This window comes from Malurus melanocephalus, unplaced genomic scaffold (assembly GCF_030028575.1).
Source record: "Malurus melanocephalus ecotype Western Australia unplaced genomic scaffold, MMel_1.1 scaffold_178, whole genome shotgun sequence".
Lineage (NCBI taxonomy): Eukaryota > Metazoa > Chordata > Aves > Passeriformes > Maluridae > Malurus > Malurus melanocephalus.
The window spans coordinates 989,905-1,014,893 of record NW_026623410.1 but is presented as its reverse complement, the minus strand read 5'-3'; the positions used below and the strand labels follow the sequence as shown (position 1 = coordinate 1,014,893).

At 46.6% G+C, this 24,989-nt stretch overlaps 1 protein-coding gene across 5 annotated transcripts in view; it reads right to left on the bottom strand.

Annotated features, from left to right (window-relative positions):
• PACS2 (phosphofurin acidic cluster sorting protein 2) overlaps positions 1-24,989 on the bottom strand; it is a 75,411-nt gene that overhangs the window by 23,553 nt on the left and 26,869 nt on the right. The window contains exons 2-17 of one of the 5 annotated variants that reach the window (XM_057372804.1): positions 24,610-24,697; positions 21,285-21,374; positions 17,362-17,487; positions 15,202-15,364; positions 14,105-14,178; positions 13,268-13,348; positions 10,951-11,010; positions 9,535-9,692; positions 9,223-9,357; positions 7,753-7,843; positions 7,072-7,146; positions 6,245-6,366; positions 5,626-5,758; positions 4,866-4,970; positions 3,411-3,517; positions 2,555-2,709 (exon numbers count right to left, since the gene is read on the bottom strand). In XM_057372804.1, the coding sequence (XP_057228787.1) occupies positions 2,555-2,709; positions 3,411-3,517; positions 4,866-4,970; positions 5,626-5,758; positions 6,245-6,366; positions 7,072-7,146; positions 7,753-7,843; positions 9,223-9,357; positions 9,535-9,692; positions 10,951-11,010; positions 13,268-13,348; positions 14,105-14,178; positions 15,202-15,364; positions 17,362-17,487; positions 21,285-21,374; positions 24,610-24,697 (1,763 nt within the window). Of the gene's footprint in view, positions 1-2,554; positions 2,710-3,410; positions 3,518-4,865; positions 4,971-5,625; positions 5,759-6,244; positions 6,367-7,071; positions 7,150-7,752; positions 7,844-9,222; positions 9,358-9,534; positions 9,693-10,950; positions 11,011-13,267; positions 13,349-14,104; positions 14,179-15,201; positions 15,365-17,361; positions 17,488-21,284; positions 21,375-24,609; positions 24,698-24,989 lie in introns of those variants that run through there. The other 4 variants (XM_057372805.1, XM_057372806.1, XM_057372807.1 and 1 more) reach the window with 4 other exon arrangements.

Here is a 24,989-nt window from a genome sequence, read left to right as displayed (position 1 = left end):
CTTTGTGTGTCCAGGCTCCAGACTGCAACCCTGGAAGGAGATCTGACTTCACACTTACATTGAGCAGGACAGGGAAGGCATTCAAGTGACAAATTCTGCCCTGAGACGTGGCAAAAAATTGCCGCTTTTATTTGAGGCCACCTGTGTCCCCAAAACAGACAATCCCTTCTTGCAGCTACCTCTCCAGTTTTTGAACACAGGACAAAAGGTGTGCCAGGATCACTTCCCAGTCAGCCATGAAGTAGCCTCAAAGTTCCCCTCAGTCCCATTTTTTCCATCCTTCCTGCACACCAAATTCTCACATCAAGCCACACTTCCAGAGGATGAAACAGTCGAGYCACCAGCTGCTACTGGAAACCTGACAAATTCTTTGGAGACGACCCCASTTGCTTAACTGTACTCACCATGGTCCAGGAAAGCTCATGGGGGGAAAAAATCCAATAAAACCACTGTCTCAGTCCTCCAAACCTCCAAGCTAATTTCCAGACTTCAAAGAAAGGCTAAAGCAGGAGGTCCTTCTGAGATCCCCTCAGCATCATTAAAGACTGGGGCCTAATTGGTTCCCCAGCCYCTCCTGATCATGGCTATTTCCCCACCCATCATTTCTTCTGCAGTGGAGTTTCAAACAGAGCCCACAGCRCAGCTCTGCACCATGTCCTGGAGAAGCTTTCCCACATGCTGGGAAAACACACTGCACATGGCAGATGCCATTGGAAACAAGTAATAAACAAGYCTCCCAAGAAGTTCTACCCATGGGAGCTATATCAAGTGTTGAGTCCCTCAAACAGCCAAAATAACCCCAGACATTTTGTTTTCCCTTATTTAATTGTTTATACATAGTTTTAGGCATCAAAAGAGTCTTTCTCCAAAGAGCCATGGAGTCAGTAGCATGAAGGAGGACTCATTCTCCCAGTACATATGTTAAGAGAAACTAAGCATTTCTGATTGCTAATAAACCACTGAAGGTGGTTTCTGCCACTGGAGTCTGTAGCTGTGGATTCAGAAGGTAAAACCACCCAGGAGAAAACTCCACCATCCCTAGCTGAAAGCTACTGCTACCAGCAGAGAGGCTTTTCCTTTAAGACATTTATGGCATGGTCACCATTCTGTCTTTGGTGCTTTTTCAATTGTCAGAAATGAGAAGTTGCTCCTCAATCACTTTAATGAACTGCCAGAGAGCTGGCCAGAAATAAGCACTTGATCCGATCAGGAAATGCTGCAGACTTCCATGGAAAAGGTCCTGTTAGAGAAGTTTCTATATTTAAAGTAGATTTAAAAAGCATTCACAGCTCTGAAGCATTTAATTATTAAAGTGCTTTGCTAATTKTTTCTATTTTGATTACAAAAGAAAGTTTTAAGATTAAAAAACCAAAACCCACATTAGATGAACCTTGTGTTTCACTTTCAAAGAGACACTATATTCAGATTATTAAAAACTTCAGGACATAAAACTCTTCCTCTGAGGCCAGGAGACAGTCAGCAAGTGAGTACCAAAGTCTCAGACACAGACTCTCATTCAAAGCACATTTAACCTTGCAGAATTTTTTTTTGTTGTTTTTACTCCCTAAAGGGCTCTCTCTTCTCTTCCTGCCAAACACTTGGAAACKAAATGTCTTTTCTTATGGAAGGATCCAGCTCCTTTGCCTTTTTTATTTGACTTTTGCAAATGCCACCACTGAATGGATAGCCTAAGCCACTCCTGCTGAGCAGCAGTTTCTGCTTCCTCCAGGAACTGCCATTAGCTGATCCCAAACCTAGAAAACTGGAAAATACTGGCAAAAAARTGTTTTTCAAGTGTTCTGTTGCTTACATCATTTAAGTGCTCTGTCCACACAAGCTAAACCCAGGAGCCCAACAGCACTGCCCAGAGCATCCGTGACTTCCCAGCTTCCCAGGCCTTGGCAATTCAACATTCCTCATGTTTCTAGCTACAAAAAGACCCCTGATGTTATTATCAGTCCTTTCTACTTCCTTCACAAGCAATGCAAACTGGGTAACTTTCCAGCCAGGCAGGCCTGTTGAGCTGCTGAAAGGGCAGAGATAAGGTGTTGGAAAACTGARGGAAAAATCTGAGACCAGCACATAAGGGAAAGGTCAAAAGATGCATGTAATTTGAATAATTTAAATTCTCAGCAGTTTCAGAGCCTTTAAAAAATTTTCTATCTCTCCTCTATTAACATTTTTTGAGTCAGGCCTGGAGAGGCCAGAACAGTTATTGCTTTGGGAAGCATGATGCCCACTGAATTTAACATTTCAGCCAGGGAATGGGCTTCCAGAACAATATTCTGTCCATAAGAGACTCGCTGTATGGGGAGGAAGTACTTAACCCCTTGCCTCAAACAAAAGGTTTACAAGCAGACTTTGGCATCAGGAAYTTAGAGATGAAATTTACCCACACAAGAGCAGCAACAGCACCATTACACAATAATACAACATTTTACTTCCTTTCCCAGCCATATACCTAGAGCCAAAGCTCCAAAAAGGCTTTTCCTGAGGGAAGAAAGCAGATTTCACCCATTCACCTTTCTAGGAAGAAACACCATTCCTTATTTACCTAGAGGGATGATCAGAAATCTCATGTAGCCGAGCCAGTCGGGGGTTTTGTGAGACAGCTGCTCTACAAAGAGCCTCAAAACAGCACTGAGGTAATTCTGGGCTCCTGCCACTGCAATTTTAATTGGGTTTGGAGGCTGCGAATTGCAGTTACAGCTAGAAAAAAAAAGAGGAAACATATTTGTAATTGTGCTTTCAACTACATATTTTAGAACAAGCAGCAAAAAAACCCCAACAAACAAACCTGGTTAATAACAATTATAGCAGAAGAGAGTTTGTTAAACACACAAGGCAATATTGAAATGATTCTCAGCAGCTTAAAACATTAGTAATAAAATACAACATTCTTCAGTAATTTCTTACTTGGTCTCCTTGCTCCTCGTTTTGCACGTTCTAAAGGGCTGGGTTCAACTATCTAGGTTAGGATGTACCTACTAACTGCTGGGTTAGGGAACACAGTCAGGTACCCACAGCCCTCAGCAGGTAAGTAGGAAATGCCTCAGGACCTGAGGAATTACTTGGGGGAGAGCAAGAACCGGGAATTATAGGAAGGGAGAGCAAGAACTATTTAAAACCCCCTGATTTGTTTTGCATGCTTTACTGGTGCATGCACCTGACCTATGAGACAGCCTCCAAAGCTTTTATAACCACTGGTGTTGGTGACTTGTGTCCCCACACATGTGGGGGCTGGTGAGTGCTGAGGAGCCACACAATTCTGACCTCAGGAGAGCAGACTGGGAGAAGTATCGGAAGGGAGAAGTTTCAGGCAGTAACTGAGAACAAACCCCCTGAGCCATGGAGCACAGGAGCAGAGAAGTTTTTATAGCTGAGACAGCACAAGCAAGGTGAGAACTTACTATCTCTGTATCCTGGAGACAATTGTGCTGAAAGCTGCCTGAATATCAGCAGAGGAACATGTGCAGACCACTGGCAAGGTGTGCTTTTGCAAGACATCTGAGAGGTACTGARGAGAGAACAGAACATTTCACAGTCCTTTTTTGGTACAGTTTGTAACAAAAAGAAAATGGGCCTCCCCCAACCTCCCCCAGTCCTCATACTCAAACCTGTGTCTGATTTGTGATATGGCTATTCCACAAATGCCTCTTCCTTGCACGGCAGCCAAAGGAAAGCTCTCCCCCTAGAAAAATGGCAACACCTTCCTGACAGACACAACACCATATCCCCAACAGGGCAAAGACAGCCAGAACAGCATGGTTTTAGCAACCACAGAGGGCAGGGCAGCAGCAGAGCACCATTCACAGCACAGGGAAAGAGCAGATACTGCCTACCTGCCTGTTTCTGGAACTGCAGCCACACCTCTCTGATTTCAAAAGCACTTAAATGCAGTGCTCTGTCCACCACGAGCACTGAAGAAAGGGAAGGGTGCTACCACACACACATGCTCCTCCTGAGGGACTGTTTCCCTCCATACAGCTAATGGGGAGCACCACCCAACACAGGTACACACATAATTATGGCACTCAGTAATTATCTCACACTTTGAATTTCTGCACTACAATCCACTCCAGCCCACATCCTGCCATATGCTCTGACACTGCAGGCACAAGCTGCCAGAACCACTGGAAGATGACCCACAACATCTTCTGTCCATCAGTAGAAGGTATTTCTCTGTCTTCCAAGTACAGAGAAAGTGGAAGAGTAGCTCAGCTGCTATTTTTGTTCTCACACATTGATACCCCAGCTCTTTCAGAAGCAGAAAGCCAAACCAGACAACRTAACTCCACAAGCCTGGCACAAGTTCTCCAGGCAACAGCCACCCAGCACATGCTCGTTGGTCCTCTTCCATACATATTTTATCACTTTCTCAGAATAAGGTTCCAAAAGGAGCAAAATTTGTTCCAAACCCAGAACAAGCCACTCCATGCTGCCAGCAAAATRAAGTATTGCTCAGGGTTGTTCTTAAAACAACTATCACCCAGCAAGGATGGGGTAATTTCTACAGTGAGCAATCACATGTACACGGCTATAAAGCTGACCTGAAATATTTTCTCCTGTGCTCACCACCTGTGCCCAGAAACCTGTCTAAACCAGCAAGAGGTCAGTGGAGAGACCTCTGTGGAAAGACTCAGGTTGCAAAGCTTCCCAAGATGCCCAGCATCTCCAAGCCAGATGAAATCCAACCTGTGGGCATTGAACACCCTGTGTGCTGCCAGCCCCCATGCACCACCATCACTCTTCCAACCAACCAAGCAGCAGAACCTACTTGGTTAGTGCAGAGCTCAAGGCCTGTCCATTCCTGAGGAGGAACAGTTCAGGAGAAATGTGCTCCAGATAATGCCYCCTGCCTTTACCTGGCCTTGCCAGTCAGATGTGTTGACAAGAATAATGTTTTCTGGCAGCTGGTCATCGGAAACAAGGATGTGATTTAGTTGATCATACACTGTTTTCCTGGGGATCTGGAAATAAACACACAGAGAAGAAAACAGCAGGAGATGTCAGTTCTAACCACCAAGGCTCCAGCTCTTGCAGTTGATGAGGTGGTTGTGCATGCTGGCCAGCCACCCCATCAGCAAAGGCCCGCTGGGCTGCTGGGACTGACACTCAGCAGCTTCYTCAACATCAGCCACCCTGGCTTTGTTGACCATTACTCTTTCTGCCATGCACTTTTACTTACATCACTTTACACCAACTAACAGTAGCCCAAGAATTTGAGATTAATAAAAGTCAGAAAACTTCAAGGAGGGAAATAAGTGAGTCTCACAGCTCACAAAAGCACGACACATAGGCTGTGCACAAGTCAGTCCCTAGCAATCTGCCTTATTTCAAAGGAGTAATTCCTCAACACATCCCTATTCATTTCTCATTCTAACAATCTGTTCCAGTGTTTTCAGTTTATGGCTGCCTGACAAAGCTACAAGCTGGCAAACCCCAGTGGACTGGAAGGAAGTATCAATTTTAGCCAAGACATAAATTCCCTCCTTCCTGAAGCTGTGGGGCCCAGTTCCTTCCCAGCAGGCACAGAGCTTGGACTAGAAGGAAAAGGATGACAGGAGACAGTTGGAGAAGAGAAGAAACTGTGAGTGGCTGGAGAGGCAGCAGWGTTATTCACACCTGTAAGTGGTGCCGGGTGTCTGGAGAGCGCTCGTTGTCCAGGCTGTTTGCTCTCTCGTTCTGTGGCCTCACCGGCTGCCTCTCCTTCAGGGATGTGCTTCTCCCCCGGCGCCCYGTCTGCTTCCCTTCAGACCTGCAGGAGAGATGTGCTTACACTCCCAGAGYTGGCACATTGCTGAGTGAGACACAGCCCCCAAATCCCAGATCCCCCAGTCTGGCAACCTCAGTCATGTCAGCAGAAGCACTGGGGAATTCTGCACTGAGATCTGAGCTGGCTTGTGACCTGCTGATTCTGCTTCTGACAGTGCAGAGCACACGGTTCAGCACATTCCCAGGAGTYCCAGGAAGCTTTCCACAGCCCATGCTAACACCCACTCCACCTCTCTGCTATTGCTGCTCCAGCATAACAAGATCCAACCATGCAAACTGCAGTCATACCCCCCAAAACACCACAGAAATACCTCTGAGAGTTCATTGATCAAGACCCATCGCTTCAGTGGCCATACACAAGGAGGGTGTCCTTGCAGTCAGTGCCTCAAGGCCACCCTGACCAAATCCTAGCATGCTGCCCATGACTTCCTGAGCAGCCCTGCAGCAGGCACAGTGCTGACCCCTGTACCTGGTGGAGGGGATGATGAGGGACTCTGTCTTCGTGATCTTCCCACTGGGTGGGAGTTTCTCCACRAACACATCTGGAGTGGGGAGTTCAGCCTCCTGAGCCTCAGCTTGCTGGTTAGACTCCTGCAAAAACACAGGGAACAGAGTTACCAGCAACAAACCCTCCCCTCTGTCTCAGCCTTGGGGCATATGGAGCCTGCCTCTTCCAGACATGCTCCTCACTGCCCAAAGGGAGAGGCCAACAGTGGCTGTCTGGGGCTACCAGTTCCCAGCTGGGCCTCACCAGGGAGCTGGAGGTAGGAAGGTGCTCAGATATGGTATTTGTAACAGGCACTCCCCCAGCTCAAAGCCAGGGATGTGATTCCTCATGCAAAGCAGATTAACTAAGCTCACCCAAATGAACTAGCTGAGAGAGAAAGACACGGGAGAAATGTTACACACCCCATGTTCCCAGCAGAGCAACTTGAGCTTTGGGATTTTTACCCCAGCACCAGCTTGATTTCTGCCAATTCAGCTTGAAGTAATACCTCTGTCTGATAAAATGGAACAGCCTTGAGCATCCTTTACAAACTCTGGATCAGCCTTCCTCAGGCTGTTTGAACAGAAGGTCAAATAGAGCATTTCAGTTGCAAAAGGCTGAAAGACAAGAACCTCCAAACTAAGGTCAGGAGGAGAACTCAGTGCCACCTTCACTGCAGCTGATGTTACCCGTGGAAGTTGTGTTGCACGTGCAGCTCTATGGACAGACAGAGGCATGCCACAGAATGTAGCTCACAGCTGACACCCAAACTGACAGGAAGAAAGTCAACAAGTGCATTTTCAACTTACATAAGGGACAGTGTCAGAAACACTGTCGCCTGCATGTTTGGTTCCAAGACTCTTTGTCTTTTCAGGCACTTCTACCTGCTTGAGAGAAGAAAAATCCTCAGGAGGTTTAGCACCAGCACAGTTTCCAGCCACAACTCTGTGTGTCAGGCTGTTCAGAAGACATGCTGCTCCATTTAAACATCACACAGCCCTGCAGGATGGCCAGCAACGTTTCCTGGTCACACCAGACCTGCACACATGAGTGTGGGATGTGGCAAGGCTGATGCACAACACACAGAGAGGCAATGAAGTGCCCTGGAATGGGACTGACACTCTATGCCCATCCATGAGAGGATGGAAAAAGGGTTGAGCTGACCATTAGCTCTCAGCCACCAGGAAAAGTATCCCAACAGTAAAGAAAAGCTTCCTCCACAGATTGCTGAGAAGTCCCTAAAACTCTCAGGCAACATCTCCCATCCTGGCAGTCATTTCATGCACATGAGAAGAAAACAAAAAACCCCAAACCAGCAAAAAAAAAAACCCCAATCCCCCAAAAATCCAAACATGCTTTCTTGCTGAAAATTTGTATCTCTGCATCCAATTCTTTGAATGGAGGAGGTCAGAGAAGGTGCTTTAATTCACACATGTAAATAAAGACAGGTCTGTTATGTGCAGACAGGTAACACTTGAAATGTGACTTACAGGACTCGGTGGCTCTCTCTGGCTCCTGACGCTGTGGATGCTCCCAATTTCTGTCTGAGAGCTGGAGTGTGACAGTCCTTCAAAGTAAGGTCTGAACAAGAAGAGTGACACCAATTTCTTATTATCAAATACACTGACAGGGCAACTCCACCKCATTAACAGCAAAGCAACACGACAATTCCCAGAGGATCTTACTGGTCCCATACAGTTCCAGTAAAACAGGCCACTTTTGAAAGGAGAGGAAGGTGTCCAGGACAGTAAGAGAAGCCAGAAMGTCCAGGGATCCCTGGATCTAGCTTTTGACTGAAATACAGCAAGTAGAATCACTGCTTCCTCCCACCACCCAACACTCTGCTCCTGGGCAAGTGATTCTTGGTGCTAATGTGCATTTTATTTCCAGCTTGTATCTGGATTTGGCTGSCAGCCCTAGGCTCCAATTACACATTTGCTCAGTAAGATAAGGTAGCACACACAATCAGATTGTGCTTCCACTCAAAAGGCAGCTCATCACATCAGCCTACGAGACTCAATTACAATGTAAGGAACTGATTTTGTTCTTGTTGCAGGAAAAACCTGCCTGCAAGCCACCAGCATTTATCACATCCTCTTCAAGATTTGATATGAACACAAGAACTGGACACAGGAAACTGGTCTCCCCAGGACCAGACACATTAAGTTCTTATTCCAGGAATCACATATCCCAGAACAGTTAGCTCCTCAGYTCCAGGGAACAGGATATGAACTCTCAGTGTGTACAGTAAAACATTTTGGCTTGTTTCAAAGCAGCTGCTTACCACAATACATCTTTTTTCAAATCCCTTCAAGGCAGGGCCTACCAAGTGGTGATATTTTGGTAAGTGCCAAACACCTTTACAAGCCCCACCATTTACCACTGCTGTSCCAGTCTGTCCTTGATATCTTCTGGCTGACTGATAATGAACAGGTCACTCCAGACTCAGAATCTACTCTTAGCCCAACGAGGTTATCCAACATTAATGAGGATATTATGACACCTGGCAATCACCCAGCATTTAGCAGATGCTGTGCTGGCCAACTGCAGTGGCCAGTGCCATAACTCTTTGTTTCAGAGCCATCACACACTGAGGGCCTGAGAATGCAACCATACACGAGTCAGAAGCACGAGTGCAGCTCAAACAGCCTCATGTTTTCAGTTTTTACTGGGCAGGGATGTGACACAGCTCTGTCAGTTCCGGGCTCTGCATCTGCTCGAGACCCCCAGCTCAGCTCTGCAGGGCCGGGACTGACCCACACATCACTGCCCACATGGGCCCTTTAAGAACAGGCTGGAGCATATCCACATGTGCTGCAGTCAATGCCTTTGGGCCCTGAGGAATTCATTTGTTTCCTGCAGCTCTGCTTCCTTAATCCCTGTRAAGATTCTCTTTCCACACAGGGTATTATTACAAGAAAGGTCTTTCCAGAAAGACAGTGTGCCTTGCTCACCCCTACCTCTGTATCTGCCTTAGCACATATTTCTTTCCTGTTTCTACTATTTCTTCAATAGACTGTGTAAAGTTCAATTCTCTGCCTGCCTGCCACCACCATGTCCATCCCCTGCTCTCAGGTGGCTGGGCATCAGAATACCTGCAAAGGGAACAAGGAAGAACTGAGACTGAAGGGCAGTTAGACCCCACACACACTACTCCTAGATCACAAGCAGTCATTCTCATTCTACCACCACCACATCAAGAGGGGAAAAAAMCAGCATCTGACATTGTACACAGTCTCTCTCTGGCCCAGCACAAGCTGCCTGACACTTACTTTAATTTTGGCTTTGGAGTGCTCAAGACACTGTCATCATCCTCCATTTCTGGCCCGCTGTCACTGGGATTCTCTATATCCAGTGTGTCGTACAGAAGGTCCAAATCCTCCTCCACCTCTGGAACATGCTCTGCCGGGTCCTGCTCTGAATCCAGGACCTGCACAGGACACAAACAGGTATCAGTGACTCTGCCAAGAGCCAGACTCATCCCACATTACCTGTGCACCCCCAGGACTGCAATACGCAAGTCCTGGGAGTAAGACTCTATTCCTGGTGCTAGGATACTCTATCCAAAAGGAMCATTAAGTTTATGAGAAATGCTTGTCTTGGATCTTGTCAGTGCCTGGTTAAGCAGGAGTTACATATTGGACTAGGCATCCATGAGCAAGCAATTTAACCATTAATTATGACCATTATTCAACTCTATTCTGTTTAAAAAAGCTTYTAAAAGGCTTCAAATGAGTCCTGTTTTTCTTAGAACCAGTACAAAATTCCAAAATCCCAAAAGTGTTACCTATCTCGGTTTTATTGAAAAAGCTGCCCGGACACCTCCTGATTTGATACCCAAAAACGTCCACAGGAGGCGCCTGAAACCTGGACGAGGATCCGCTGCCAACCGCAAAGCAAGGAGAACAAATACCTCCCACTGAACTTGCTCGGGTTGCTTCACACACACCCCGGAGCAAGCAGCTGTGCCAGTCCAGAGCCTGCCTTCCGAGTGGCAGCTCCAGAAATGCAGCAGCTCGGCTGTCTGAGCCCTGAGCTGTGGGTGCTGACCCTGCCCAGCTAACTTGGGATGAACAGCAAAGCTACCAGGACTGTTTGGAACAGTAAGGAAGCACGAGGAGTTACTCACCCTGTCCCACAAGCCACAGAATCAGCACACAGCCATGCAGCCAAAGGAGATGTTAACTGTTTTTGTATTGGATGCTCAATCTTACACAGGTTTCTTGGGGTTTGGATCTGTTTCATCCTTTTCAGYTCTGACCAAGCAGCTGACTCTTGTGCATCTGAGCTCCCTATCCAAGTTTTTCATGTCTTGCCTGGCTGTTCTAGCAAGATGATCAAACAGGCTGGGATTTAACTTCACAAGTAATATACACCACGGACTATTTGCCTTTGAAAGGGTCAAAGATAATTTCAAAGCGATCTGCAAAACTAATGGGTAYGCGCATGGCTGCCAAAATCTGCTTTTGATAAAACTTCATCTAGAAAATGTTTGCTGACATTTRGAAGTTGGCCCTCCAGCCTCCATGCAAGGCCAGGGTGTAAGGAAAGGTCACATCCACTGTCGACGTGAAAACAAAATGAAGGGAATGAGAGGAAACAGGAGAGWGTTCCTGAAGACTAAAACAGGATGCACCAAGCAGAGGGCAGCACACAAGACAGGAAGGTTTACAGAATKAAATACTCACCTCCTCAGACACTTTAAACCTCTTCAGCAATGCCACAACCTTCTGTTTGAAGTTTTGTTGCTGCAAGTTAAAAACACTTTCACGTAAGTAAAGCATTAAAGTGAGCTGTTTTTTTCCCAGCCTGCAAGAAGCCCAGACACATCGGACACTGGTGCTACACTGCTGCTTCAAATCAAACAACGCCTGGCACACAGACCCCACATCCCTGCTGCTCTTACTCTGAAATCAGCTTTTCCTCACCTATGAGAATTCCATTCTTACATTACCATTAACTGCTAGGTCCCATTTCACCGAGCACTGCAAATCATCTGAAAGATGGCACACCACTTTAGGCTGGACACACACTGGAYAACGAATGTTATCTGGCCAGACCACCTCCTGTACCTTTGTGATATATTTCTGGAAAACACTTGACAATCAACTTTTCTGATTCTTAACAAGGGTGAGCCAACACAAACAACTACCCATGACACCAAGTCTAAATATGGTTCATACCACCAAATCCTAGGCTTCTTTTTTGCAGAAGCTTGCATGGCAGGTTCATTTATTTCACTAACAGCAATGGAGAAAAGTTGTGGCACTTAGCACTTGTCCCCATCACACAAATGTTCCTTGAGTCATACTCCCAGATCCTGGACACAGGAGGAACCGAGTCCAAAACATGCCAAGGCAAACTGCTGCCCTTCCTTGTGTCTGCTCASCCCCAAGATCTGCCCTTTTTGCAGCATCAAACAGCTGAGGTTTGCCAGGAGCTGCCCAGCCTTTCTCTGCCTGTCACTGACAAACCTGATATKCACATTCTCAAGAAGACAACAAGGGCCCAGGTCTTAGTACAGAGCCTTTGAGATGGCAACCCTGTGTCAGGAGGAAAAGGAGAAGGAAATGGCTGGCACCAGGCCACTCTTAGGTGAAGGAAGCTGCTCTTTTGCTGGCTCTCCTGTATCTCACCTGAGCACTTGCAAGTCCAACTGCCTCCTCCCAACTCTGGCCTCAGACATTTCACACAGACCCCAAACTGCACCCTTTATCTCTGAACTCACATCCTGCAGCTGCAGCCACCTTCTAGACAGCTGAAGTTCAGGTGAAATAAATCCACCACACTCCCCCAAGACAGCCCTGCTTCTGTCCCCAGTGCATCCCTGAGGCTGAGATGCTCTCACAATAGCRAAAGTTCTTCTCTGGCTCAGCGTGTCAAGTAAAACCATCACAACACCTTGGACCAGYTCAGCAGTCCATAGAGGGAGGAAACACTCAGCATGCAGTAGCTAAGGTGACATGGCAAGAGCTGTTTGCTGGCCTGAATGGTTTCATAGAGAGGAGATCTGCTTTAGAGCTGGGCTGATGTTTGCTTAACTGCAGCACTAAACCCAGTTTTGCACCAGCTGCACACACTGGAGATTGAGCATCAGTTCAGAGGTCAGGGCTAGAAAGACGTTTTTATTAGGAGTTCCTTGCTAAATTATCAAGCAATGGATTTTATCCTGGCTGGATGATGACACTTCGAAACAATACTAAGGACACCAAGGATATGAACTAGCACACTCCTGGTCTCATAGAAAGGATCTTTATAGTGACAGATTCATCAAAAGATGGATTTCAGTAACAGCCTTAGAGGTAGTTCAAGCATTTTCAATTTACTCCTGAGACCAAAACAAAACTCATCCTAGTGATTCCGAGTTACTGCCATCACGGACATGCATAAACACTCGTGCAAGAAGAAAGCTGCATCGTGGTGTGGTCAAGCACAAATCCCCGCTCCACACAAGTGCAAATTTGCAGGCACACTCATGCTTGTGAAAGAGGGTGGATGGCCACATGCATCTTTCCAAAGCTTCTATATAGATAATTATATGTATCATATCCAGCTACTGCTTCTGTCTCAGCACCGCATGCACCACCTGAGGTTTATCTATCAAGCTCTGACCCCTGACTAAGCCTTTTGAAAACTTCCAACTGGTTTGTCTGAAAACAGAGAACATAAATAGGAGAGCTTTCCTTCACTTTGAGCTACTTTCAGGACTTACATGAGTACGGATCCTGCACTGGCTTCTTCATGGGGGTGGAATTTCATCCACTTGCATGATTTTGGAGCTCCTTAACCTTGAAGCCAAAGGACACTCAAGACAGCACATGCACACACCTCAGATGATCCCACTGCCTGAACTGGCTGCTTTTGCTAGCTCTTCACATGCTGTGACCATGCCCTCAAGCTCCATGCTGGGCCAGCATGTCTAGTGCAGCTGCTCCCCCACAAGCCACATGCACTGCACATCCTGGCCAAACCCCATCAGTGTTAGTAAAACTAATTTCCACCGACCCTGGTTATGGACGTCGTTCTTACTATCGTTCTCCGCTGCTTCTTGGGCTTCCCCAGCTCGTACTCATCATCATCCAAATCCTGAACAGAAAGAGGATTCCTGTGTTACCTTTGAGATTCTGTGACACATGAATGTTTAAGTGTTAAAAATGTTGTTTCTATGAAGATGAACCTGCTGCTCTGTCTTCCAGGCATCCAGCATTTRCCTTAATTGCAGTTATGATGGCAGAGGGAAAAGGAAGGGAAACAGGTCTGCAGGGACAGGAATAACAGCTTGGAGAAGCAAAGCAGCCCTAGTTCTACATTCAAGGACAGTCACAGCCCCACATTTTGGTGGTTTCCTCTCCTGGTACCCTCTGACAGGTGGAAGGCAAGTGATGCCAGAGTCTGAAGGCAAACAAAACCCAAACTCAAAAGCATCTCACATCTAGTCAGGGGATTCTCCATCAGGACCTATCGTGCAAAAGGTATTTAACACTACAGACTGCCTTGGACCCAACTAGCCCTTTAATTACAGCTGGGGATCCAGTTGGGCTCTTTGAATCCCATGAGCACTACAGAAACAATCAAACAATGCCCTGACCATTAAGCAGWGAAACACAAGAATGCCAATGTTTTATAAGGGAGCTCAAGCCCAAACACGTGAACAGATAAATCACAGCATGGTAGAAGAAATGGGTTACTGTGCAGGCCTCCTCCACTGCAGCTGAACACTCGGTAACAGTCTCGCACTGGCRTGGTTTAGATACAGAAATAGGCTTTTAGTTTCAAGCACGAGCTGGGATTTCACATGCTCCACTGAGCCCTCACAGGGAGAAGCCATGCCCTAAACAGTACCTGGCCCTGTACGGCATCATCACTGGCCTCCTGCTCAGAAGAGAAGCTCTCGTACTCTTCCTCGGAATAGTTGTCTGAAAGGGAAGGAAAGAGGGGAGAGATCCTGTGAAACTCCTTTAAGGTGAGGGCACAGTCTCAGGAGCAGAAAAGGCCAACTAAGTCACAAATCAAGAAAGGAGGCAYACAAGGAGAAGATCAACTAGCAGGCGTCTATCTGTGCTAGAACCAGTGAGATGGGAACTGTCTGGAGGAAAGGAATGAGCAGAAACACAACCAGTTAGAACGAAGGACCAGCACACTGAGGAGGCTCCTCCTTTCACCCTGGAAAGAACCACCAGGTAGACAGCAGCAAGCAAAGAGGCTTCTCCATGAGGCAAATTACTTTTCCCCCTAACATGGGCATAACTGACTTAAAGGGGCAAGTAAAACATGGCAGAGTCTAAATCCTTTCTGGTAACGCCACTTCAGGGGAGCTGCCTGRCACCAGGCAACAACACACAAACACCTACATGCACTACCTTCAGCAGGTCACTCTTGGAACAGTGAGCAGAAGGCTGGTACCACATAAAAATATCATCACAAATATGAACCCAGTGATTTCCCTATGCAGTGCACAACATCATGGATTTATCCATTAAGCCAGGTCATCATCTACAGCAAAACATCTTGCAGGTTTGCAGGTCTCAGCTAAAGTTAATGAAATTTATTGTAGAATACTCAAAGGAAAAAGAAGATGGAAGAGTAGCTTAAATGTGAATCTCCTGAATACACCACTGATAGCCAGGTGAGAAGCTACGGGTTCTCAACACACTCACCAGTAATGCTGGGAGAGCACTGGTGAGAAYACAGCCAACCCTCMCTGGATGGCTCAGGTGTGGTGTGRYATGCAGGAGAAACTTTAAATTCAATCCCCATTCCTRTCACACTCTCTGCTCACACAGCAACACATTTGTCAAGCGGGTTTTCTTTGCACTGATCAGTTACAGACATACCAACTTGTGCAAACCAGTCCCAGGAAGCACTGAAGCCCAGATGGGGTTTAACTCCAGGTAGCTCAGGAAGACACTGCTCCTCAGAGAATGTGGTTGTACTCTCACCTGTAGACTTGATTTTCTGGCTGGCCTGCATTGTGCTATCTTCATGGTCGATCGGCTGACTCGACAAGGAGAAGATCCAGATTTCTGCCACCTTCACTGGAGCCTCTTTGATGTTGCTGAAAAGGCTCAGAACCTGGCCACCTTCTGTAGGGTGCTGCATGACCTGGGACAGAAATTAAGCAGTACAAATCTGCATTTAAATGTATTTAAACTTGCATCATTTGCATACTACAAGGGTTATTTATGTTAATAGGGTTACTCCACATACCAAGACCTTGTAACCACAGGAGCCACTTACAGGCAATAYATAAGGCTAGTTGAGATTTTATCTGACTACTAATSAAAGTGATAGAAGGAAAGAAAACATTCTGAGCTTTACAGTTGATTAGCTAATCCTTGAAGCAGAGTACTTRACTACCTCATTACTATGTATTTCTTCCCCAGCACAGTACTGATTTGAATTATCAAGTTACCCACTTTCTGAACACCTAATTAAGGAACTTAATTTTGTTTCAAAGCCCAGCAAAAGAGCCACTAAAAGAAAAACTTCTTGGTGAGATACAGATGTAAGTGCTTCCTAAAGCAACAAGAGAGCTGACATGTGAAYCTCAGAGGAACTGGCCACCACCCTGGGATAATGAAGCAGCAAACATGAAAAACAAGTCAACAGCGGAGGCAAAGGGACATCTCRGGCAGGTTTCTCCTTCCTTTGCCCMTCTGCTCMRAGGTTTSTCCMCAGAATCTTGTRTTCTTCTCTTGCCCCACCAGTGAGTAAGCCCAGCCCCACACCTGTACATCAGCTTTCCAACACACACCAGACTGCTCTGTCAGCTCCTCACACGGATCTGAACAGACCTGAGCTGATGAGGAGCATATGTTMCCCTGTTCTGAAACTGCTCTCACTCTCAACTCCAATTCACTGCTTTGTTTCAACAGCTAAGAGAACCTTTTATATATTTTTTTAAAGAAATGAGTCAGTGCAGTTTAGGGGTCATCATCCTATAAACTGCAAAGGGGAGGGGGGGCTTGTAAAATTTGTTTTCCTGAAAGCTTCAATTTCATAAATATTCCAGATGAGCTGGAGAGCAACTATTTCCTAACATGGTGAACCCTTGAACATTTCCGACCTTCTAACCCCAGTCAGCTGACATTACAAACAGACATAAGAAAAACCACATGTAGCAGCAGCAAATGCCCAACACTTAGAAGTTCACCGATGACTCTAATTAATGGGCCCACATGTTTTCTGCCTTACAGCACTATTTACTTTCTGGTTCTCCAACAAATCAAACAGTACAGGAAAAATGTTAGCTGCAACACCACACATTTGGCCAATTCAAACAAGGAGTTCACCATTCACTGCAAGACTGAGGGAAGCTGAGCTCACACAAGAGGAGTAGTCTTTACAGTGAATTATTTAATATAGTGATAACTCACCACAACATAACACTAGCTTACTTTGGATAAAAGTCATTTGCTGACAGAATGCAGTCTGATGAGAAATATTGGTGTTAAGYTGAACTTGCTACTGCTAAGCCCATTTCTAAACACCGAGAAACAGAAACAGCAGAGATTAAACAGGGCATGAAATAACAAAGCATGGAGCTATGCCATTCAGAAAGCCTCAGTGAATAATTTATCCTTACTTGACTCCAGCACTAATTTTATCATTTACTTCTCATAAAGAGCTCCACCTAAATTACCAACAGCCATGAAATAACAACGGCAAAGGGTTTTTCAAGCAAAATGAGAGAAATTACTTAATCCTGAACTCTCATACTGTGGCACTGAGAAGCACGGCAAACCTTGCTTTAACTTTAGCATTTCTCAGTGTTGAAAGCCTTGCCCAAGTGACTATGTCTTGCTCTGCATTTTTGATTTGGACCCCTAACTCTAATAAAGCCACAAAACAAYAACAAAACCCTCAAAAGGTCACAAGCTAGCCTCATGAAAGCTTTAGCTCTTATGATACGAGGCAGAAAACGCTCAATATTACTACTCAGTAATAAAATCAGTTAAAATATTGCCCTGTGAATATTGATTACAGCTATTAAGTCAGCTATTTGAAATCCTGCCAAGTACTTCTCAATGAGGAAAGGGACAACAATGGGTTTGAAGGAAAGGGGAAAATGTCCACATTTGTAAATAAGAGCAGCTCACCTCAGCCATGTTGATGCACCCCACAGCCAGGGTCTTGTAGCCTAAAATGGTTCGGTTCTTGTAGCGCTTCCGCCGCTGCAGCATGATCTGAAGCTTGTTGCCTTCTCTCTTCAAGAAGTGAGGGTACTGAGGTGGGAAATACAATGGAAAAGTTCATTTTGTTTCCTGACAGTATCTCCCAAGCTTCATGGATACCCTCCACTCCTAAGGAATAACCCCAGGGCTTTKCTAARTGCTCACTCGMACTCAGTGGGCAATCCTTCATTATYCCACTGAAGAGCTCAGCTCTGCSCAWACAGCTCAGACAAGMACTCCAAAAACACAATCCAGGGACACAGAGGGGCTGTTCAGTTTGGGAAGGGCTGGTTCCAGGGAGATGAGCAGCCTCCAGAAGACACTCTCCCCAGCAGCTAAACAGAAGCTGCCCAGAACTGGAGCCTGAGGTGCTGCCCGGGGCATGGGCTGCCCTGAATAAACAGTGGGCAGTGGCAGGGACAGCCACCAGCCCCACACTYTTGGCAGGACACTGCCTTCCCTCCAGCACAAGGACACTTCTCAAATGGTTGTATTTTAAGTAATTAAGTCAAGAAAAAAAACCTGTCTTACTGCCAGGATATGTTGCAAAGACATAAATACTTCCAAGATGTGTTCCATACAAGAAAATAMATTTGTTTATACATTTTCATCCCAAATATATCCCCAGAAACACAAGGCTATAAAGTCAAGCAGAGACTATTAGGGAAAGAGTAGTGCTAACCATAACCATAAAAATGACGGAAAAGCCATGCAAAGGAAGAAAAGTCTTCCAAAAAAAATGAAGCAGCCACCTGGCCAGTCTCATCCCAAGAAGAGAGGAGACTGGGACACATTATCCAAATATACAACATAAATTGTACCAAATAACCTGCAGATAGGAGAACCTGATTGCACGGATCTCAAAGAGGACATTCCCAACTGAAGTATGCTTCTCTTGCAGGCAAGAACCAATTTCTTTTTTTCCTCGGGACATTATGAAAATTAACTTCCTGCACATCAAAACACTYGATAAATACAAATACCAAACACCACCAGAAACCCCCAAGATATTAATTTGCAGTCCAGAGCAAGCCTGACTGCTCTGCAGGGAGCTGGGAGCAGTGGCCACACAAACAAGAAGAATACTAATTAGCTGATTGCTCTGCAAGGGCAAGATCTACTGCTCATTACCAAGGAAGAGGCGTTGCACAGGASAGGAACACCAATCCACACAACTAAAAGACAACTCAAAACACACAGAGCCTCTGACTCTACAGATGTGCAACATCCCTAAAGAAGGATGGATGAAAGTCCTTAGAAAGAAAGTGTAGGAGGGGCTCAAAAAGCCAGAGGTTCTTTTCACATTCAAATTTACCATTTCCTTGCTTCTGGGACCTTTCCACATGTTGGAAGGTCAGCAGGGAAGAGGGACTCCTTGCTCTCAGGTCAAAGCAAGGCCACATCAAGGCTGCTCAAGTACAAACCTAGAACTGAAGTCCCAAGTCACACCCGGTCCCAGGCCAGCTCAATTTGAATGTGTTCAGTTTTCAGGGATTAAACAGAACAGCTCAAGTCCCCACATGTGCAAGTTTCTGTTTTTATAAGGTCTACTGGAATTTACTGGTTATTCCTGGCCATCTCTGATGAACATTCAGAGGTGGTAAAAGAAAGCTACAGAGAGACTCAGGCCATTCAGCTCCTCCCTTAAAACCAAGGCCCTTCAAAGGAAAAGATGAGCCATTTGCATAGCGCAGTCCAGCTTTTTTAACACCAGACATGACTTATCAACTTTACAGAATTGCTYCAACCCAAACTTTTCAGTAATTTTCAGTCCATGACAGAGATTGGAAAGGAAAACAGTTTGGCTCAAAACATATGAAAACGTCTAGAGGGAGCAACAAACACCTCAAGGCACCTCTGTGGGGTGAGAAAACACACCAGAACAGTGAGTGCCAGGCCAACACTTTTTTCTGAAGCCCCAATGATGTAATCTCCCCCATCTGGAAAGGTTTATTAGATTAAGGACCAGAATTAAGTGCGGAGCTCTCAATTAATGCCAGAGAGCTATGATGTTGTGCTTGGAATATCGGGGGAATTCCCCTCAATTCTGTGAAACCCACAGGTCTGGCCCTGGCTAGGAGGTAAAGCAGGACTGGACACACCTCTAACTCCACTCTTACTCAGCTGTGCAAAAGAGCAGCAGGAAACTCCTCCCTTCTGCTTGAGTAGAAGCCTGCCAAACTCGAGGGGCTGCTTGCTGTTGTACCAGCCAGCAGAACACCTCCAGCTCAGCTCTGACAAGGAAACACTCGGTGCAGAGGGMAAGAATGTCACCCAGGAGAAGGAGCTGAGCTGGCAATGACTGAAGGTACAAGGGGCTGCAAATACAGGCAGGTAGCACAAAGCAAGGCACAGGGTGTCAAGAGTTGACACTGCAATATGGAGGTACTGCTTACTGCAAGACAACAAAGCCTTGTCCTGTGACACCCATAGGCTTTTATTTTGTGGCATCACCATTCTCAAATATATCCCAGGCACTAAATCCAGACTGCATCTGAATTAAGCTACAGTTGTTAGCTACAAATAGCTTTCAGCCATTGTCCAATTAAGCGGCAGTAAAAGTTGCCATAAAAATCCTGCTGTGCCATTTCAAGAATGCCTCCCAGGCCTTACTACATTCAAGACCACCAAGCCTTCCTGCAGAGACCAGCAGCACATCTCTGCTTTAAGCTCACTTACCTTTGCTGAAGGCTCAGTGTCACAGACACACCTCTCCCCTGTTCTGCCTCAATTCCCAGCCCCGTCAGGGAAAACAGAGTTAAAGGCAGTGTTCTGCATCCTGCTGCAGCATTTTTCAGAGCCCCAGGGAAAAAAAAACCCACCACATTCCCAATTAATTCCAAAAAGATCTGCAGGCTTGCTCCTTGCTGACACAGGACTGGCAGAGGGAGACCTGGCTCGTCTTACAGCTCTGCTCCCAACCATGGGAAAGCTGCAGCTGCAGGATCCAGGTGTACACATTCCTTATTCCTGGCATGCAGCTTGGTTATTCCTGCTCACAAGAGAGGGGATGCAATGCTGCATCAGGACTGAAGAAAAAGCATCAGCCATCTACGTATCTGCCTGGGCAGCTGCAGGGTTACCATCTGCCTGCCATGGAATCTCCCCTGCTCCAGCTCTGCACAGGTCTGAGTAATAGCCACACATCATCACCTGAGCCTTTCTCCTTACCAGATCAAAGTCCTGAAGTCAAGATCTAACCAACAGTCACAGAACAAAGATAATCCAGATATGAATGATTCTGAGTGGCTCTGGCTCTGCTCTATGCATGAAGGATCCCCTCTCTCACTTTCMGCAGCCCCTATTTACCTCACTTCCCTGCTTGGGAGGTAGCACCAGGGCATCAGGCTTTGAAGAAAAGAGGAACCAAAATACGCAATTGTTCCAATTCACAGCTATTCCTGTGACTCTAGAGCCACGAGTAATTATAAGCACACTGCTCCTGCTTCCCCAAATGGTGCCTCCCTCAGCAATTCCACATCAGAGGCTCACCTGACTCATTCCTACTACTGCCTTGTGTCAGCCTGACACTCCACACCACCCCCAGCTGCCATCCTCCACTGCCTATTCGGAAAGAAGACAACAAAAGGCAAAAAAGAGCCAACTTGCTCTGCTTCAGCTCTCGCCACAGCCATAACTTGAAAGGGACAGACTGCAAAATCTTCATGTTCCAGGATGCACAAGAAGGGACACTGTGAACCAGCACCCTGCTCCAGACTCTCAGCRCTGAGAGGCAATTCTGACAAGCTGTGTTGTCACACACGAGGACATGCAGAGGGCCTGAGCCCCAGCAGCACCCTGGTGCCTGCAGAGCAGCGAGCCCAGCAAGCACACCCATGCCAGCCTACCTGCAGAGAGAAGGTCAGCGCCAGCTCCGTYTCCACATGTCCACTCGGGGGCAATACAATCTCGTGAGACCGCAGGATGCGCTTGGAGCCCTGCACGGAAACAAAGTCCAGCGGGTGAATTCCCCCAGAAGCCAGCCCTTACATCCCATCCCAGCCCTATTTACTGCGAACCAGGAAACGTTGTCAGGGACTACCACAAAGAAGTGAACGGATGGGCCTGACCTTGTACTTCTGTGAAATATTAATGAGATGAAAGGGAGATATTTGACTAATAAAGATTTGGGCATATTTACTGTCCCTAACTGCAACAATGCAGCTTTTGTTCTGCGAAACCCCAGCATTGAAAAGCTGTGAGTCAACCCCCACCCCTGGAGYTGAAGTCTCGTATTTTCACTTCAGCCAATAGGTACAAGGCTCTTCATCTCCCGGGTCTGAAGGCTGCAGCATCATGCTTAAATCTCTGGTGTTAGCCATGACAGSCCAGGCTTTTCTTTTTGTGCACACACCCCTCCCCGGGGAAAATAGAGACTTCAACCTGTTTAAACAATTGCCAGTAGCTGGGGATATTAAAGAAAAAAATCACTAAGCATCTCGGCAGAGTCTGGAGATTTAATGTATCACAGGGCAACTCCAAACCAACCTTGTGTGTGGGCTGCCTTATGCTAACAGAGTTACTGGGCTATTTACCGTGTGAGCATTTCATTTCAGGGAATGTTTGAAGGAAAACTAGCAGGAAAACATGACAGACTGCTGCCTAGCAAACCCTTCTGCGTTGTTCAAACACAGTGGCAAGTTTCAGAGGTCTCTGGCTCAATGTTCTGCTGAGGCTGCAGATCTGGCTTTGTCCAGACGGGCTGATCTCCCAGAAGCACAGAACTGTGGCTCTCGAAAAAGCAGCATCTGGGAAATCAGAGACAGACTAGGGGGGAGCAAACACCTCCAAGCTACATCCAAAGGGAAATGCGGTCTGCCCCTATCAGCCTCAAAGAGCATCATGAGGTGAGACAGCAGCAGAGCCTGGTTAACATCCCCTCCTCCCCAAACGCACGGCTCAGGCAGCCAGAGCAAATGCTGTGATCCACAGTGGAGCCTCAGCTCCTGCGCAGCACCAGCTCCTCTCTGGAAACACCGCGGTGCCTGAGCTCCAGCAGATCAGACAACACACAACAGAGCACAGCAGGCACCCCAGGGCTGCCCCCAGGACAAGCAGCACATGTGCAAGGGGAGCACAGCCAGCCTGGCCGCTGGCAACAGCRGCAGCTGCTCCATTTGTGCACAGCTCCTAATAGCAGCAATCTTGCTTTACTGGTTACGCAACCAAAATCTAATGAAAGACCAAATATAGTTGCTTTTAAAAGACGGCAGCAGATAAACAGAGCAACGGCTGGGGAGATACAGCTGACAACTCTTTGAACATCACTGCTCAGGAGGCTGCAAGGAGACATGGGAAATGCAGGTAAGATGCTCTCATTAGGTCTGGATTCAGTCATCTGCTCTGGAAGAGCTCTGGTGTCTGACACCTCGCATGCAATTCCCCACACAAAGGCAGTCATTTGACAGAGATCACGTATTTGATGATCCAGTAGCACCAGCCTCAAACAATAGCCATGTCAGAAATCTGACTGCCAGCAAATGAAGCATCCCTGAAAGAGTTTGACAGCATCAGCATCATAACCTGCAAGCTATAAAGGGACTTTTGATAGCAGGGCTTTGAACCTGGCTATGTCTGACAGCTGCAGTGCTACTGACCCACCGTTAAACAGCACATCCCAAAGAAAAATGGGTGCAGAGCCAGCACAAGGGACACTCAAGGTGAGGCACTCTTTGAGACAACGGTCATTCCAGCCACTGTCACCTCTAGGTCAATTGAACAGGGTAAAGTAAGGATGGCCTGATGATGCAAGCTGCAGCCTGGGACTTGGCAGATGCATGTCTTGAACAAGGCAAGCCCTTCTGCCTTCCAGCTCCTCAGGGAGCAGCTGTGGTGTGAGGAGGACAGCTCAGGTTCCAGTGTTTGAGTTACYGCAGCAAGGCAGATCACAACAATTACCCAAAATGGGATAGGAAGCTCCCATGTATTAAAATTCCCTTCGGATTTGTGGGTCTGGGGAAAACTTTCACCTACTGAAAGTGTAAGCAGCAGTAATCTGGACAGGAAAAGAAGGTTTTGCTCCAATAAAAGCTACCAAATYCTTCAGCCCAAGTCTGGCACTCTCTGGGCACAGATCACTCACTGAAAAGCCTCAGGTCCTTGCAGGATGCATTCATCATCCAGGAGTACAAACATATGGAAAGCTTTCAGCCTTGATAAGCAGTATCTGACAGCCTGGAAACCCACAGCAGCGCTTCTTCTGAGGTTCCCACAAATCCAGGTGTGTGAAGCAATTCCCTGCCTTTCTGCTCCCTGCTGTGGGTGCATGAACCCCCTCCAACACAGAAGGACACATTTTAACCCCAGCTGGATGACTCAAAGATGAGACATACCAATTAAAACCTCAGTTATATGTTTTTCTACCTCAGACCCTTCCTGATTTCCCGCTCCAAGCTAGACTCTGTGCACTTTGACACAACCAACTCTCTGCAGGGGTTTGCCTAGTTCCTTATYTGAAAAGCAGCAGTTTTTCAACACAGTCAATGTTCTACTTATAGGTCTGCTAGGCTTTTACTCGTTAAGCACTTTAGCATTTGCAGTGATGGGAGCACGTGAGCCCAAGTGATGCTGTGACGCACTGTGGAACTGAGTCCCCTTCCTTCCCAGCCYGCCTCCAGGCGGTGTGACCTACATGGAGGCACCTAATTAAATGGCACAAACATCTGCTATAAAGTGGGTTATTTACCTAGTATGACAACTGTATTTTAGGAAAAGCAATTAGACTGTACAGGCACCCTACAAATCCACTGACAAGCTTGGCTGCAGACTCGACAGCAAAGCTGCCCAGCAGCAGAGGAAGGCCCAGACTCCAAACCCCCAAACCAGGACCCAGTTACCAAGTTCAGCCCCAAAGTGTTAAAACAGAGAACAGGCTTGGATTTAGTGCCAGTTCAGGAAGAAAAGGTGACATATGATCTGCAAAGAGCATTTTTACATGCAGATAAGCTCATGCTGAGCCATCAGTGAACAATATTCTTTGCTTACAACAGTGAAATGAGGTAAGAACRTGGGGGAAGGGTCTGAAAAGAGTCTGCACAGATCCAGAATGCCCTGATGGACTTGGGAAGAAGTCTGTGGATGCAACAGACTCTTACGTGGAGGTAAAGCTGAGTTTGGACACCKGCCAGTATTTTCAGTCAAACAACATAATTCTTAGAACTGAGCAGCAATTACCTGCATTTTGACAGCAATGACCCCAGAAATAAGCTCCTTATCCAATTCCTTTAAGACTACCAGTTTCTTTAATGTCAAGCTGCACAACCTGCAAACAGGAACAGAAGAGAAACAGTTACAATCACGCCTGAAAAAGGAGAAGCTCTRAACAGCTTTTACACACAGCAGTATCCCAGTTTGAGGGTGAACAGGCTCCAGACACAAGCCACACACTGAAACAAAGACAGCAGAAATACATGAGGCTTCACTGGCTTCCCAGACTGAATTTCTCCAACTTTTCATAAATACAAGGAGTGGACAGGATCTGTATCTGTCTGCGATACGGACCCATGGCCACGTGAGAGCCCCACGCAGCATTGGCCTCCACTGACCACAGCCTT